At 37.8% G+C, this 18,818-nt stretch overlaps 1 protein-coding gene across 1 annotated transcript in view; it reads left to right on the top strand.

Moving 5' to 3' along the window:
• nbeal2 (neurobeachin-like 2) overlaps positions 1–18,818 on the top strand; it is a 338,784-nt gene that overhangs the window by 221,298 nt on the left and 98,668 nt on the right. Inside the window, 6 exon segments of the mRNA XM_028817374.2 lie at positions 1,034–1,340; positions 3,663–3,769; positions 7,072–7,158; positions 14,100–14,183; positions 17,557–17,655; positions 18,173–18,771. Coding sequence (XP_028673207.2) covers positions 1,034–1,340; positions 3,663–3,769; positions 7,072–7,158; positions 14,100–14,183; positions 17,557–17,655; positions 18,173–18,771 — 1,283 coding nt within the window.

The following is an 18,818-nucleotide window of genomic DNA, read 5'->3' on the forward strand; positions in this document are numbered from 1 at the left end:
AGTTAAAGTGCTGAGGTTAATCGGATATATCAGAAGTACTATGTAAGTAACTGAATACTTTTCTGTGCACATTATTTCTTGAGGTGGTCACTGCTGGAGCTTGTATTATTAGTTCACTGGAGCTCCTTACTCTTGAACATACTACATACAACTGCACATGAGAAAAACATTCCTGCCATAGATCATTTCCTGCTTTTCTCAGTGACTTGGCTTTTGTTGATGATCGTTGAAAAACAGTTTTATAGAAAACAGTATCCTTTTGAACTCAAACAGGTAATTAGTATGAATAATGAAAATTTTGGGTATAAATGTAATTTCACGGGCAGCACGGTGGCGCAGTGGGTAGCGCTGCTGCCTCGCAGTTAGGAGACCTGGGTTTGCTTCCCGGGTCCTCCCCGCGTGGAGTTTGCATGTTCTCCCCGTGTCTGCGTGGGTTTCCTCCCACAGTCCAAAGACATGCAGGTTAGGTGGACTGGCGATTCTAAATTGGTCCTAGTGTGTGCTTGGTGTGTGGGTGTGTTTGTGTGTGTCCTGTGGTGGGTTGGCACCCTGCCCAGGATTGGTTCCTGCCTTGTGCCCTGTGTTGGCTGCGATTGGCTCCAGCAGACTCCCGTGACCCTGTGTTCGGATTCAGCGGGTTGGAAAATGGATGGATGGATGTAATTTCACCCTAAAGCAAATTCTGTAAAAATGGTAGCTTTAATCAGATTTGAATGTAACACCTTGATCTGTAACCTTGTAACATTATAAAGTTTTGGAGGCTTTAGGTCAAAACCAATATACACTGAATCATGGTTTACTTTAACCATTAATGTTTCCAGACTGTGCATTTAATGGACATTAGTGCAATGGTGTTATTTGACATTATCCTAGACCAACTGTCTCCTTAAAAGCACAATTTCATGCATTATATTTCAATTTAATGTATGGATAAACTGTTTTAAGTTGTTTTGGGTTTTTTTTGTTTATTTTTTTGGTTATCTTTCTGTGTTCGGGGTAGCTCAGTCACTTCATTTCTATTTTTCTCTTCCAGACAAACGCATTGGTGGCAATTACATCTTTGGCAGCAGATGATCTTCTTGGAATTCTTGGCTCTTGGTGCAATCCCAGTAACTTGGAACCCAGGGATCCCCGGCTGCTTCAGTTGTCCCTGCAGTGCCTGATTGCTATGATACACATTCTCCATGGCAGCAGCTTGGATCAGCGACGAGTAGAAATCAGGACAATCCTTGACAGCTACTTCCGAGTTCTCAATTCTGACTGGCCAGCCACTATACTGGACACAGAGCAGAGAAATACCCTGGAGGAACAGCTTGTAACACTTCGTACAAGTATGCTGAGTAAGTTTTTAAAACATTCCATTTTTGAGGTAAAAAAATGATTGTGAATTTTTTTGGGACAGTTTCTCCCCCGGACCAACCAAGGGCAGCCCCCCTGGTTTTCAGCAGGCCCATGGGTCATGAGCATGGGAGCTCAACCCTGTTGGAACCTGTGGCCACTGCCAGGGGGCGCATGGACCTTTCAAGGCCCCTATTTGGCCACACTTCCACCACACTCAGAAGTGTGTTTGAGATTATTTGAGCTTTGTTACGTGGCTTGTTATCCTGCTGGAAGTAGCGATCAGAAGTTGGGTACATACGCTCCTAAAGTGATAAACATGGTCAACAGCAATATTCGGGTAGGCTGTAACATTTAAATGATGCTCATTTGGTACTAAAGGGCCCAAAGTGTGCCAAGAAAATATCTCCCACACCATCACACCAAAGCCACCAGTCTGAACCGTTGATATAAGGCAGGATGGAACTATGCTTTCATGTTGTTGCTGCCAAATTGTGATCCTAACATTTGAAATACAGTAGAAATCGAGACTCATTATACCAGTCAACATTATTCCAATCTTCTGTTGTCCAGTTTTGGTGAGCCAGTGTGAATTGTCGCCTCATTTGCCTCTTCTTGGCTGACAGTAGTATCTGGTGTGGTCTCCTGCTGCTGTAACCCATCTGCTTTAAAGTTCGACTTGTTGTGCATTCAGAGTTTCTCTTCTGTATACCTCCATTGTAACAAGTGTTTATTTGAGTTACTGTTGCCTTTCTTTCAACTCAACCCAGTCTGCCCATTCTCCTTTGACCTGAGTCTGCATTGCAAGACTTAACCTTGAGTCTTGTGCTGTAAAGTTCATTTGTTTCTATGGCTCCTAAGTGTGGCTGTTCAGAGGGTAAGCCTTTTTTAGGTGCATTTGCATATAATGCATGACACATCTATTGTGAAAGCCCATGTCTGTGTGTTTGTCCTTCTGTCTGTCTGTTGGCATTGAACACCTCAGTTCCTGTGTACAAATTTGGATGAGCTGTGGAACTCCTGTTCTTCATAGAAATTTGTTGAGACATTTCAATTTTTGTTGTGATGTCTCAAAGAGATTGCACTGTACAAGGTTTTAAAATTTCTAAATTTCCAATTGAAAAGCATTGACGATTTTGTAAACTTATCCGTCTTAAAACAGAAAATCGTTCTATGCAGCTTCAACTAGGAATTAGTGTACTGTTTCATTTTTACCTTGAGAGTGGCTGCTTGAACTAGTATAGTTTGTATATATTCCTGTTTTACTCTTCTGACAGCCACTCAGATGCCCAGTGCAGGCAACTCAAGTGCCACCGCTGCTTTAGGGAAGTTAACTAATAGAGCACAAAAAAAGAAAGCCACTTCTCTAGAAATAAATGGAACGAGAAAGCAATTATGTCAGCATATATGAGTGAATTGATTGAACAATGATATGTGCAGATTATTATTATAAAGAACAAACGTTATCAACCTGCAGCTCAATGGTTTTTGAACTAATTAATAACACGGGAAACATGCAGCTACCCTAAGTGATATAAACACTGGATGGGTTTAAAAATAGACAATGGTTTTGGGAGGTGAGAGACTGCGTTGGCCCCTGATCTCTAGTGCCCAAGCCCCGATCTTTCAGTCCCAGATATACACGAACAGCCACGGCAAGCCCCTATCTCCTTGCCCATTGTGTACCAGTCATATTCCTGATGTACAATAAATTGATCCCTTTCTAGGTTTTTACTTATTTATATAATTTTAACAAATTACTGTGTTTTAACTAATATTAATAACTAGATGGGGAAATTTATTTCAGTTCCTTTTGTCCTTTCATTGGATAATATTGATGCTTATTTTATGGTAGTATTGGTCATTTTATATTAATAGATATACAGTATTTCAATTGCTAATTATTGGGTACTACTCTTATGGATATATATTAAAAAATGGTAATGTTCAACAGTTAGTCACAAACCCTCTACCACTAACACACATCAGTCGATGCCATTTTCACATCATTTCAGTTGCAATCTGCTGTGTATGAAAGCCATTGAGCCACCACAAGTTTATTTGTGCTCCATTTTGCTGTTAAAAAGCATACATTTAATGGAGTCTACTGACACATGGAATTAACATTCTGTTATCTCTGTTACTTTTGAACATGACTCATTGTTACAAAACTATTTAATGAACAAAAATGGAGTAGCAGACTGTTGGATGAGGTACATTAAAAATGCTTTGTATCAGTCAACTTAGTTGCCAAACACACCTGAATATTACGCCATGCCTACATTGTCTTACTGGTTTGTTAATGATTTGTATTTCTTCTTTAGATGCTATCCCTGAAATGTTGAATTGTGCAGACCGTCCAGTCCTTCAAGCCATTTTCCTGAATAACAACTGCTTTGAACACATTCTAAGACTCATTCAGAACAGTAAGGTAGGACTAATATTTCAAAATGTTTTTTGCCAGCTGCATACCTCGTACTTTCGGATCTTAACACACTTAAAATGATACCTGTTGAAATATTTTTGGAGCTTGACTGTTGTATGCAATTTTTTAAAAAACAATGCTTTATATTAAATGTCTCTCTGTCGTCTTTTTGTCTGTCCTACCTGACGTGCCCTTGACTGCTTCCTTTTTTTCCTCCTACTGCCAAACGTCTGTTAGGAGTAAATCTTAAATGGCATGCATAAAGTAGGAGTTGATAGTTTTAAGAATCTGAGGAAGCATGGACTGTTACCTATTTCTTTCGTGTCCTTCTGAAGGTGTAGTTTGCGCCTTTTGTTCGTTATATTGTGCTGCTATTGTCCTTCATTCTGTTCTTGAAATGTGCTCTTTCATTTATTAAAACAAAACTCTGGAATGTCTCTGTATGTACTGGCCTAGGTAGATTTTAAATAACCCAAGTCAGGATAAATGCAGGTAGTGTTTGATTTTAAATTAAATTACACCATGCCTCACACAGATTGATGATAAGGAGTGCCTTTATAAAATAAAATGTCTTTATCTAAAGGTAGAAAAAGATGTCGTTCACAGGCACAACTGACAGTAGCCTCCTGAGCTTAACATGTTTTCTACACTGGTACCACTTTCTGAGTGAGTCTTGGACCGCTGGATTCCAGCTAAATTGACAGGTATTAGTTGTAGTAGGCGTACAGAGTATGCATATGTAGAAGGAATTTAGGTCTTTAGGTAACAGACTGAGCTAGCATCATTTCACCTCTTTCCGCTGCCCTCCTATATCTTAGAATATGTTATTTTGTTATAGCAGAATGTTGTTTCAGTTCAGCAAGCTTAAAAATTGTCTTAAAGATGGACTAATTTCATCCAGTGTTACTTTCAATGTGTATAGTAAGCCATTATTTTGTGTTTCAAAAAAGGCTTCATTGTTTTCTGTTTATTTTAGCATGTTTAAGTGCATTAGTAATCCTTTTTAATTAACATGCACAACCTTTAATTACTTGATTAAGAAAAAATCACCGGTGATACAATGAGAGAGTTCTGATCATCAACTTTTAAAGATTCTCTTAGCTGCTTACTAATCTACCTGTTAGGGTGGTAAGTGGGCCTATAGTATGCACAGATATTTTAGATTCTTACTCTATTCTGGTATTATTTTAGTCCTCATCAGGGTCACAGGCTTTTGATTTTTTTGGAATCGGCAGCATTCAGCAATAGCCAGATGAACCATAGATTGATAAGTTACTTCATTCATTAGCCATACATTAATATAATATTGCGTATAATTATATACAAGATATTTAATTATAATGTGTAAAGATGATCATTACATGCAATGGTAATGGTAGTTTTGTTAACTGAGGAAGAGACACAAATTTCAGCAGAGCAGTGAAGACGAACACTGAACGAAAAAGATTTTACTTCCTGAACATTTTTGGGTGTGTCTTATTGCTTTTGGCCTGCTGATCACAAAAAGGAAAATGTATCGGCTCTAAATTTTCCTATCACATACTGTTTTATTGCAATTGACTGTTTTTATGATTTACTTTCATATTATAAGTAGGCTGGTACAGTACAACAAATACAGCTAGATCATCTGTGGTGACCTAAACATAGTGTCCCTGCCACTTGGATTACTGCTTAGATATCCCAAGTGGTGTTGTTTCATTTGTATCATTTCATTAAACAGTATCATTTCATTAAACAGAACAGGCGTCATTAGCATTTGGTCCCACTTCTCAACCTAAAAATGATTTTTTTTTTTGCCTCTCCTTCATCTTGGACTGATGAAAATTTTCAGGAAAGCAATGAACATGGAAGGTGAAGGTTTGCAATATTTCAGACAGATGTTTGTATGAATAACTGATGCCAAGATCAAGGAAGGCATTTTATGTTTTTCTACAAATCAGACATATCAATGACCAGCAGTTTAAAAATGTACTACTGGGGCTGGAGTAAATCAAATGGAAGGCATTCTAGGGTGGTGTTGAGAGTTTTCTAGATAACTAGAGAGGCACAAACTACGTTCAGCTCCAAGCATACAAAAGAATGAAGTGTAGTAAGAGATTCCTTTTCTGTATTCAAACTTGGACCTCTTCCTTGCTAATCTTGGTTTAGTCAGTGAGGAACGTGGCAAAAAGTTTCACTGGAACTTTGCAATGATGTAAAAGCGTTAACTTGGTGAGTTGAATCCATGAAATTTGACTACCTATTGTTGGACACTGATACAAAAATAATTGATGCTGAGTACAAATGAAAATCAGCAGCAAAACATTTTTTAGTTCAACGTAACTAATGCCATGTGTAAGCATCATTAATTAAGCACACTAATTTCAGTAAAAGTTATTGGGTGGAGTGTTGACCCTGTGGCTAAAGATCTGCTCTGGTTCAAATCCTGTTACTGCCAGAAGGGACCCAATTCCATTGAGAAAGGCTCTCCAAGTCGTGGGGCCAGACAATGGCTGATCCTGCTCTCAGACATCCAAAAGTCATGAAAAAAGACAATTTTCCCTGTGAAGATAAATAAAATATATCAAACTTCAAAAAACAATTCTCCATATTCCTATGTGGTACAATCAGTCTGAAATTATATTTGTGTTCAGCCTGAAGCTATGTATCATAATCACCAAACAATTTCAGGAAGCAAAACTTTTGAAAAAATGGTCATCCAGTGATATCTAAGAGTTTGGTCATTTTTAGAATATTCTGGGTAAGTCACATGTATTGCATGTAGTAAGATTTGCATTTATTTATATAGCACATTGTGATTGATATTGAATACTTTGTTGTTTGTGTGAGTTTTTAGTTGTTGAACTATTCTCTTTATGCATCTCTAGGGTCTTTAATGCCACTGTGCCTTCTCCGTTTATCATTGTAGCATCTAGCAGGTGCATTTTTTAAAGTCAAACTTTATTTCTTTATCACCTAACTGTCTTACTGATGTGTTACTTATAGAATTAATTTCATGCTTTGTTTATACTTGGGTTAAAGTGTTTTGAATTTTATGGCTTTTGCTTTGCTGATGGAATCCCAAATTGATGCTAATGGTAAAATCAAGCAAGCATTGACACACACAAGAACAAAATGTGACTTAACTGAATTCACGAAGTGGCCAAGAAAGGATAGTGTCTGCATCCAGGAGGACAGAGTGATGTGCATCTTTATTAACCATCTTCTCCCTTATCAGGGAATTGCATAGTAAAGTTAATTTTGAGTGTATTTGTGTTTCGCTGATATCATCTTTCTTTCTTTTTCTGCATCTAACCTTCTTAAAACAGCTTTATCTGAACAGTAGATGTAAAAAGGAAAGCGATGGTGCCTGTGACCTCGCCACACAGTTACTGACAGAAATTGATATTGACCAGGTATTACTTCCACTCCCCAAACTCCCTTTTGCCTGTCATGTTACTGAGGGGTACATCATGCAGTGTTGTCAGCAGGAAGATCTCAACTAGCATGGAATTAATTTCATCATGCAATTACATATTTGTATTGGTCTTTCAAGCTGCTGTGTGTCTCCTCTTCCCTTTGATGTGCATCTTTGTGTTCCTTGCTTGCAAAGTCATGTAATTCATTTGCCACTTTAGTGTTTGAAATAATGGCTATATGTAAAGGTAATGGCCACAAAAGGTGGAAGGAAAGGAAAAATGGATATTGAGGACAGATGCTTCCATACGTGTGGTTTTGAATTAATGAAGTAAAATTGACATATAATTATGAATGTCATAGTGAAAATGGCTGAAGTTGCTGAGGTTTCTAAAGCAGTGGTCATGACAACATGGACTACAAAGGATAACTATGTTTGGACATATGGCCTAGTGATGTCTGTGCACTGGTTTGACGTAAAAAGCTGACTGGCTAGCAGTTCATTTTCAATGACTACAAATTTCATTTGGACAAGAGAAAGTCTTTCAATGAAGAACGTTTCATCAAAATTTCTGTAAAGTATGATACCATAATAATAATAATTCTTTGCATTATATAGTGCTTTTCTCACTACTCAAAGTGCTCAGCCATAGCTGCACTTCAATGTATAAACTTGTCACTGCAAGTAGCAAAACTTTTACATCACACTGTGTGGTGAAAGTAGCACAGCAGTGAAGAATTATCCTCCACTGTTTACTGTTCTAGAGCATTAACCATCTTACCATGTTGCAATGTTTCTTTCCTGCAATCCCAAAGTAGTAGTGAGTAATGAGTGTGACAGCAAAGGTTTCCATGTGCCTTGACCTTCTTAGTTTCCAAATCTGAATTTGGTCAGATGTTATGTTAGTGATATAATCTTAATGTTCTGCCACATAATCTTACAGAATGGAGTTCAATTACAATGCACTCTCTTGAGCTTCAGTCCTGTGGTCTGACATACTCAACGACTTAGATCATAGTGGTGGGCTTTTAGTGTTAGAGATGAGATGTTCAGGGCATACAATTCAGCACTGAAGAATAAGGAATGTACAGTAGGTGTTTTGGACTTCACAAACAGAAGAGAAGCTTGTCTGTCTAATGTCTTGTGTTTTACCTACCATAACAGATTGGGAAAAAGGACAGAGACCACAGCTAAACTCGACATATCTATAAAGCAATGGCTTTGACAGGCAGCACGCTGAGGACTGTCAGAAAAAGGCTCATGCTTGTGATGCTTTGGAAAGCTGTTTAATCTGACATCTTCATGCAAAAAGATAGGCAACAATGCCTTATTAGACATCTCCTCTCTGACTAGAAGTCATGGAATGTGCCACTGGATTTAGGGGACATTCATCATCATCTTGAATGAGACATGTGGTGGGGGACTTTCTTGTAAAAGAAAGCTGACACAAATTTGTGCCATATTTCTAAACGCTAGCAGTTTAAATAGCATGTTACATACAACACTCTTCTAGTGATAGTCTAAAATATTGTTACATGTTTCCACCTTTTTGGCCATGCAAGTCTGTAGTGTGATTCCCTAAATATCCTGCTGACAAAACTGACTGATATATTAGTCTGACATTGTGATTGCTGATTGTGGTCTGGGCTCTTCTAAATCTTGTTTGATGAGTATGCTTTTTCTTTGCTTTTCTAAATAAAGGGAATCAAATTGATGGCTGCCAGAGGCTTTCCTAACACAGATTGCAATCTAGTCTATATGTGGATGTATTTTGCTTCAATTTCTTTGGCATGCAGCTTTTTTCTGCTTTAGCTTTAAATATGTGGATCATGTTTTTTCCTATTTATGTTTGTGTGTTTATCATTTTTATTTGGGTTCCTATTTATGTGTGTATTTATCGGTTTTATTTGGGTTATTTTTGTAAGTAATAGGATGCAGTGTGTGGTTCTTGTAATAACATTTGGCTGCATGAGCAATCTACTGCCTTTATTTTTGATGGCTATGACCTGAATTGTTTGCTCTGAGTCTGAAGCAAACCACAGCTAAAAAACATTAATGAAAAATGATTCATATTCATTTCTTTCAAAACAAAACCTAAGAATAAGGAAATTAATACCCTTACACTTAAGGAAAGCAGATTTTCTTTGCCAGATGGTTTATAAGAAGAATGAGCATTGACTCCATATAGAGGAAAGAAGAAGAGAGCCTAATAACTCCCATCTTCATCAGAGTCCAACCCTTGATGTACTGCCACACAGTATGCCTCTTGTCCTGTCAGGGCAAACTGTGACAGCATGATAATTGTAAGAGCTTGCTGCAATGTTGTGACATATTTTACATGCATGAGATGAGCTCATCAAATAGATACACAGCCTGTGAAAAGTATTCATATTTTATTGTTATACAAAATGAATCACAGTGGATTTAATTTGGGTTTTTGACACTCATCAGCAGAAAAAGACTCTAATGTCAAAGTGAAATCAGATGTAAAGTAATTTCATATTAAAAAAACAACATAATTGATCACATAAGTATTCACCCCCTTCAATTTTAGTGTTTAGTAGATGCCCCTTTGACAGCTATGACACCCTTGAATCTGTGTGCACTGGTCTCTGTTTGCTTTGCACATGTGAACACTGCAATTCTTCTTTAGCAAACTGCTCCAGCTCTGTCAGGTGTCATGGGGGTTGTGAGTGAAAAACCTTTATCTAGTCAAACCACGAATTAAATTAGATTGAGATCATGACTCTGACTCTGTCATGCCTAGACATTAATATTGCTATTTTGAAGCCATTCCTGTGTAGCTTTGGCTTTATACTTGGGATAATTGTCTTGCAGACTGCATCAGATTTTCCCTGTATTTTGGTGCATTCATTTTACTCTCAGAAGCCTTTAAGGGCCTGTTGTAAAGAAGCTTCCCCATAGCATGATGCTGCTTCACGGTGGGGATGGTGCATTTTTGATACTCTGCAGTTTTCAATCATCCTGTTTACTCTGATGGTCTCAAAAGTTTCATTTTGGTGTCATCAGACCATAAAAGTTTAGTCCAGTTGACTTCAAAGTCTCCCATATACCTTCTGCCAAGCTATAGCTGTGATATCATATGCGTTTGTTTGTTTTTATAACCACAACTTTCTCTTTGCCACTCTTCTATAAAGCTGTGACTATAAAGCACCCAGACAACAGTTTATTATTATTATTATTTGGTTGATAGATTTATCTAAGGTATCTTACAACATTTGAGATACCATTGGTACATTTGTTTTGTATTTCCAGTTGACACACAGGCAGGTCATTCGACTTGCTCACGGTCACATAGTGTCAGTAATGGGATTTGAACCCACAATTTCTGGTTTTGAAGTCCAAAGCCTGGCCTACTACTCCACATTGCACAGTCTCCCCAGTCTTGGCCACTGAAGTGTATAACTTCTTCAGAGTTTTCACAGGCCTCCTTCACTAGTCCTTTCCTTGAACCATCACTCAGTTTTTGTGGGTCGCCTGCTCTGGCTGAATTATAGCTCTGTCATCTTCTTTCCATTTCTTAAGCATTGATTCAGCTGGACTACAAGGGATTTTCAGTGACTTAGATATTTTCTTGTCTCCATCCCCTGACTTATGCTTGTCAATCACCTTTTTCATGGAGTTGCTTGGAGTGTTCTTGTCTTCATTTAGCGTGTTTACATACTCTTCAGTAACCCGATTATTCTCAGAAGCGCCTGATTTCTAAAATGCCATGTAAACCCTTCGATTAGAAAAATGAAGTCATTGGATTCTGAGAAACCTGATTAACAGAGGTAGATTTCTCTGCAAATAAGTAAATTATTTGGCCATGTAAACCCATAACCAGGTTACAGTTAAGGATTTAGTAGTTTGTGCATGTCCGTTGTACCGTGTCAACCTGCACATGTATTTGCTTTGTACATGCTATGGGTATAAGCATCCACAAAATAAATTTCCAAAGGCAAATGTTTGGGCAGTCACATTATTCCTTCCCCTGGCTGAAATAATCTGTCTGAATATTTCAAAAATTGCTAAAATTTATGTTGTTGAGCTAAATGTCTAACCCACTTAGTCCTGAATAGGGTCGCGGGAGGTGCTGGAGCTTATCCCAGCTAACATAGGTTGCAAGGCAGGAACAAGCCCTTAACTGGGTGTCAATTTATTGCAGGATGATGAGCTTGAATGTACAGTACTAAACTGAGCAACACAATCTGGAGAGCAGTACGGTAACACATTAAAAGTATCTTATTGAAGTAAAAATATCTGTGTTGTTATTATTCCAGCAGCACTGGGTATCAGGTAAGAAGCATGCGTATTAGGTCTTTTGCAGGGCTTATTTGCAAAGCCAAGCAGAAAAGAATTTGATGCATGCATTCTAGTAAGAGAAACATAAAAAATTAAGTGTCAGTTTGGCTAAGCATATTAATAAAACACAAGAATATTATCACAGGCGTCATATTTATTTTCGAATTCTCACTGGCCTTTTTTATTATGCCGTTTAATTATGTTGGAGCATTTTGCCAAAGGACAACTCCAGAAAATGACTTGCACATGTAAACACAGATTATTAAGAAACCGGGTTTCTGCCTTAAATGGGTTAGTCACATTAATCTGGTTGAGTGTGTGTATGTAAATGCACTGATTGTGTTGATTAGGTCACCATTCTGGCTAACCACAGAGTTGGAACTTCCAGATTATCTGCATTTATACTACAGTCAGTTGAAACCCCAGACAGGTGATCTCTATTTAACTAATTCTTTGACATCTAAAACCAATTGGCTGCTCCAGTGATGATTTAGTGGTGTCATGTTAAAGGGGGTGAAAAATTATATGATCAATTATTTTGTGTTTTATATTTGAAATTAATTTGAACTCTTTGGTTTTACTTTAAACAGTCCTTTTGTGTTGATCAGTTTCAAAAAAGCAAATGAAATCCACTGTAATTCAACATTGTATAACAATAAAATGTGAAAATTTTCAAGGGGGTGAGTACTTTTTATAAGCAGTATGGGTGGTGTCCAATTCACATGATAAATATTAAATCTGAAAATCTCATAATGTTTATAAAGGGTGACCCTTATCGTTCTAACATATTGATGTGGTTATGTCCCCCTCCACCCACCGACTCGTTTGACAATGTGTACAGTATGTTTCACAAACTTAAATAGGGTTTGATTTATCAATTTACTGTGCGTGAGTAAGATCAAGTCATTAATTACTAAATTGTATTGTTAAACTTATCTTTAGCATGCGGTGTCAGCTTATAATTGCCTCCTTTTGAATAGTCAGAAAAAGTTAACTGAAGTGGGAGCCAGAGTTTTGATTACTATAAAACAGAAATGTCACAAAGGTCAGTAGGCAGCTGGCAGCACTATTGTTTTTTTCTGACATGTTCAAGTGGGTTATAAACTCGCAAATACCTTCTTACTAAAAAGGACTGCATGGTCACTAGGAGCTTGCAGAACTGGAGTTTTATTGTAAACTGTGTAGGACTTGTTTATGACACTTCTTCATGCCGCCTTCTTTTGTCTGAAGTTTAGTGTTGCTTCAAAACTTTCATAACTTCTTAAAGCTGCAGAAGTGTCATAATTAGAGACTGACATGCATTGCTTCATTCACATGTTATTGGGTGGGTGACAAATACAAGTTTCCATGAGAATTCCCCACAAATGTGAAGCTACAAGTCAGACAATTTGGAGAAAACAAAGCTACCTGTTTTCTCAGGATTGTAATGTAATGCTGACCTTTCACATTAGTCAGTTGTATAAACTAAAAAATGTAACCTGGTCAACATGTCTTGGTCAAATGGCATTTGGAGTGAAGCGAAGTTTAGTTTGCGGCATAATTTCAGGGGAAAGGTACAGTTTATCTTTAATTGCTTTTTTTTTGCAGATCAAGTAACAAATCAACAGTGAGCTTGTGTTTCTCTAAAAGGTCAAATTTGAAATTCATGTCAATGCACTGAAATGGGAAGATGAAATATCGCACATCAGGGATCCGAAATCTCTGAGAGGACATGAGCACAGCACATGATCTGCACGTTTCATTTTACTGGTCTAATAAATGAGATAGTCCGCCATTAAATATGCAGATACAGTGACCGCTACGGGGCACTTGAAGAATGTACTTACTATGCTGTTGAATTTGTTAAATCTGGACATCTAGCCCAGATATTATAATAATGGTGTTTGGTGAATTGGACAACTAAATGCTGGCTTGATAACAATGTGGTCCCAGTATTTCCCGTTTGCAGAGTGGAGAATTTGTGTCTTCATTCATAAAATGATGCCTGTCACCCATTCCGTCATAAGTGTTTGACTCCATTTACTAAAGTCAGTAGGATACAACATTTGGTCACTTGAGCATTCTTTGGGACCCCATGTATTTATTTGGAAAGTGATTTAATGTCAGAGCATTGCAGAACCAGAACCTAACCATGCAGCATCAGGCACAAGACAGCTCTGGATACGGCACCAGTCCTTTGCAAAGTACATTGAGCCGATTTAGAATCACAAATTAACTTAATAGGCATATCATTACATGTTGAAAGGAAAACAAAACCCAGGGAGATCATGTAAAATCCCCACATAAAGTGACCACAGGAAAAGTGAGGCAGAAATGCTAACCCCTGTATGACTATTCCACCCAGTTTTATAGCATTTGGCAAAAAATTGTTTTACATCAAGGTTAATCTTTCTTTGAGTCTTGCATGTACTACCAAAAAGTGCTATAAAATGCTACTGACCAGCTGACGATATAACATTTTAAATATTATTACGTAAAACACACGTTTTCTTTTACATATTGGAGGGATGTAGCTTTTAGTCAATAGGACACTTTGTGTTTTGTTTTTTTGGTAACTTTATTCAATTACACTTTGCATTCTTTAATATATTTTACTTACCTGTTGTATATATTTTTGTCCTTCCTAAATCACAGGTACTTGATAAGGGATATGACTGTATTACTGCCCATGCCATACGGGTCCTCACTGCCATCATGAGTAGCTCTCCTTCGGCCAAGGTAATCAGGAAAATTTAACATTCTGGGGTGTTTGGATGTTGCAGGTGTCTCTGTGTATTTTCCATGTATAACTGATTGATTAATTCAGTGGATTTTCTGACCAGTAATGCAATTAAAGTAATTAATTAATAACCCAAATTTTTATTTATTAACCCCCCTGAATATCCATTCCCTCATCTTGCTTAAAGTCACATGCTGCTCTGAATAACTAAACGCATTCACCCCTTCTCTTTGTGGATTTACCTTGTAGCTTAGATATCACTGGGTATCCATAATTCTGACATGGGCTTTTCCAACTTACATTCCAGATACTGGGGTAATCAGGTTATCATGGGTAAAGGCTCAAAAACATAAATGGGGCCAGTTAATTAAAAATTGTAGCCACGCTAAGAGCAGCAACATACAATGCAGAAAACTCTTTAATTTGGTCCAAAACAATTAGATAATTTTTTAGTTTAACTTTGCCTTTTATACAGTATATTATTCCTAGAAATGGCTTTTTGGTAGCATACAGGAATTTGCTGACTGCCTGTGATGAGCTGTAGGTATAATATTAACTGATCAGCGGGAGACCTTTCTAAATATATTGGAGGAACAAAGGTTTATGTAGTTGCAGGCCTCCTCTGCAAGTATTTCGGATTGTCAAAATTGAAGGCAGTTCTAGTAGCCACTCTGTTTAAGGCACTCTAAATAAAGCATTGCCCAGAGTTAAACTAGTTTTCAGAAATTTTAATCAAGCCAAAGTCTACAAAAGAATTTTCTCTTGCACTGCTAATGCCATTGAATTCTGGATATTAATAGTTACATGAAAGATTCAGTAACACAGACTATTAAAGCCTGTTTGTTAAGTTCCTTTATCTCATGATACTCTTTCCCCCATCCTAGTCTATAATGCATTAAATTAAAGTTTGCTGTTAAGACTTTAATTAATGACATCCAATAACAGTTTACCAACATGCTACACAGATGGTGCTGTTGTGAACTGGGAGTCGTAAAGCACATAAAACCCAGTAACTTCCTAAAACGTCCACTACAGGGGGATATCACCGTGAAACCCCATCTAGTAATAAGGGCAAGCACCATTTTCACAAAATGCTCTTCAATAACAGTGAAACTACTTAGAGACCAATAAGCAAATCATTTGCCTGAAAACACTAAGGTAATCCAATGCAAACAAGTCCCAAAACACCAAACCAGAAACATAGTCAAAAACAGAGCTTTAAAGTTCAGAAATGCAGATAAATCAAAGAAACAAACTAATTCCCTTACACGTTCAAAATGAACCACCAAGGACCATGGAAGACCCTTTGTAATTGTGAGGTCGCCTCACCTCTTGGGGGACCACCCACAAAACAGACAGAACATAGCAAAGGCAAGTAACATACACAGACAAACCCAAAAGTAAAGAATAATGTCCATAATAAAAAAAAATAAAAGAATCAAAAATAAACAAAAGAAACACAAAACATGAGTTATAACCCCAGACATGGGAGGAACCCTGTCTGAGACATGACAGATACGTCAAATACACTAGGTGGCCTATAGGTGATTTCAGCAGGTGTTGTGCATGTTTCTATACATTTTTAGTGGTTTACTCGTATTGTCCAACTGAGATAGTGAAAAGATAAATAAGGTAAAAGGTAATTACAAATTAAATTAAACTTTATTATCCTAAATCTTTATGTATTTAGCACCTAGCTGTTCTTTGTACTTGAAACCATTTTTGCATTCTGCATTCTTGTTTTTTTGCCTTTTGTTACAAAAAAACTCAAACTGCAATAAACAACTCCAGAGGTGCTGCGGTGCCACCCAGGGAGGCTTGGGGCTGTGACAAAAAATAGTGAGGGAAATACTTGATTAAAGAGAAAGTTAAACGTAATTGAAGGATTCATGGACAGGTTTTCTGGTTGACAGGTAAGCATGTTAGCCACAGTACCTCCATCAGAATCTGTGTGCCACTGTTTTTCTTATCACTATGTCATACTGCAGTATTTCATACCCTGTGTTTGAAACTGTAGGTGTTATTCCCAGATATGCCTGAGTAGATTGTGATGGTGGTGTAATGATGAGCGGTTATGCTTGAGCCCCTCGATTGCAATCAGTAACTCTGGAGATGATGTAGTCCCACATGGGGCAACTTGGGCCATTACTAAAAAAGTATGAGAAGTGATCAATTACAGAACAGTTCAAAACAACATGTTGGAATCCCAAAATTCTTGGTTAAAAGGAAAGTATGCTAATTAACCCACCATGATCACATCCCATGTGATATTCTTTCTTTGTTGATAGATCACACAGGACCATAACCTGGCACTCGCTCCAAGCCCAAAACTTTCCCCCAAAGCAGCACAGCAGAAAGGAATATGTCAGAAACACTTTTCTGAATATGTGTGCCTAATTTCAAACCTTTGACTTTAAAAATAGTTATTCATGAAGAACAAACACAGAGGTTGTGCTTTATAGACATTGAAATTAATGTTTAATTAGAATACATTATAAGCAAAAGCTTATAGTTGTCCCAAATACAAAAAAGCTCCTGATAAAGTAAAACTGATAATTTCTTTGAAACCTACAGCTATATTGAAGATATCCTTATGTACAGTATGAGAGCACTTTGGAAAATGTCTAGATATGCAGCTGACTGAAAGTTGCAGCCTTATACAAACATCTTCAATGTAATTCAGTAGACAGTAAGATAAATGACAAATATTATATTTCCACAAATAAATATTTAGTTACTATAAAGGACCTTCAAGTACAACTGTATCAGTTCAAAATTAAAATAACCACTTCATCTATCAAAGAGGTGAGTGACAGTATCTTTAAATCTCGTGTTGATGTTATTTTGAGAAGTTTAGTTGAATAGGATGAACAAGCTTATTGAGCTGAATGGCCTGTTCTCATCACAGTTGTTCTAATGTGTTAAAGTCTTATCCCTTTTGTTTTTTAAATGTTTGAGACTCTAGTGATCCCCAAGTTATAAGTGAGGTAGCCAAGTCATGGGCACTTGGCACAAAGTAGAGCATCGCTGTAAATTAAAGGTGCATGGATTCACATATTGCCAGTTTTTACAGGGAACCTTTCTTACCAAGTGCTGTCCCAGAGCTCTCTTCAAACATGATGTCGAGTATTACTGCTTGCTGAGATTCACACATCTTGCCTCATGCTTACACTTTTAAGTGGAGGTAATGAATTCCCAATTTATTTAAAGATTTTTGCCTGGATGGACATGTAAAATCTACATGCAAGGCATCTGATTTGACGATTCCAACCCCAGCTCTTGCAGGACTGTACCACATAATTGCACTACTTTACTTTCATGAGCTTTGCTTATATTCTAAAAGCTCTTTTCCTGTTTCAATTTCCTACTTAGGAAGTATTTAAGGAGAGAATAGGTTACTCACACCTGTATGATGTCCTCCTATGTCAGGGGCAGCCTTCCAGACAACTCCTCCAAGAGCTCATGAACATGGTAAGTGTTGTAGCTGTGTGGCAGTTCTGTCTATTAAAGTTTGAATCAAAGAACTTTTAAAGCACTTTTAGAGCAAAGTATGCATGTATGGAGTTTTGCAATGTTTTTGGCCCAATCCAAAACTCCTTGAAGTTTTAAGAAGAATCAGTGCTATAAAAGAAGGACAAGGTGGGACCTGAGACAACTTGATGTAATTTCTCATGTGGCTGTTGTGAGTGTACACTTTAATATTTCCCAGCAGTAATTACCATTGCAAAGTGTACACCATGTCATCCTTTGACAGGTTTGTCTAATGTAGCTTCCACATACATAAAGGAACGTATCTCGTGAATCGTTTATTTTAATAGTACTGTGGAAGGGCAGATTGAAACTTTACTTTTATGTCTGGTGTTAAGAATTGTTTTCTTTTCTTTGCTAGTGCTTCATTACTTGTTGCCAGAGCTGCCTGCCAGTTTCCACTGAAATGCCTGTTTTGTATTAGCTATACCTAAACCATGTGTGTGCTTTTATTATGCAGGCCGTGGAAGGAGATCATTCTCAGGTTCCACTGGTCAACATCAAAAATGAACAACCTCTGCTCCTACTGGTTCAGTGGCTTCCAGAACTAACTTCATGTGATCTTCAGATCATTGTATCTAGTTGGTTAAGTCAAGCGTGTGGGAGTTCATTACATGGACGTCTTACAGCAGTCAAAGCTGGACTTGTTGCTGCTGTCTTAGAAACACTGTCACACCATCACCTTCTTAACAGGAAGTGCGCAGATAATTTGATTAGTCTTCTCCAGTCTCTGGGGGCCATTTCTCTTCGTCCAGAGGAACTGAAACGGCTTCTACTTCAACTCAAGCCACCTTCTGTTTCCCCAGAGGCCGCACATCCATACTGTGGCAGAGTGATACGTGCGCTGTCATCAATGGCAGATCGAGATGAAAAGGCTAGTGCACTACAGTATTTTGATCTGAGTCACAGTATGGCAGGTATCATGGTGCCCACTATTCAACGCTGGCCTGGTAATGGTTTTGCCTTTCATGCATGGCTATGCCTCAGTGCAGAGCCTAAACATCGTCAGGTTGCGCAGCGACTCAGAGGAGCACAGCTGCGCAGAAAACAGTTGTACAGGTGAGGGTTAGAGTAGTGCTTAAGACAACAGTGCTCTTTTCCCACAT

The sequence above is a fragment of the Erpetoichthys calabaricus genome, chromosome 13 (assembly GCF_900747795.2).
Source record: "Erpetoichthys calabaricus chromosome 13, fErpCal1.3, whole genome shotgun sequence".
NCBI lineage: Eukaryota > Metazoa > Chordata > Cladistia > Polypteriformes > Polypteridae > Erpetoichthys > Erpetoichthys calabaricus.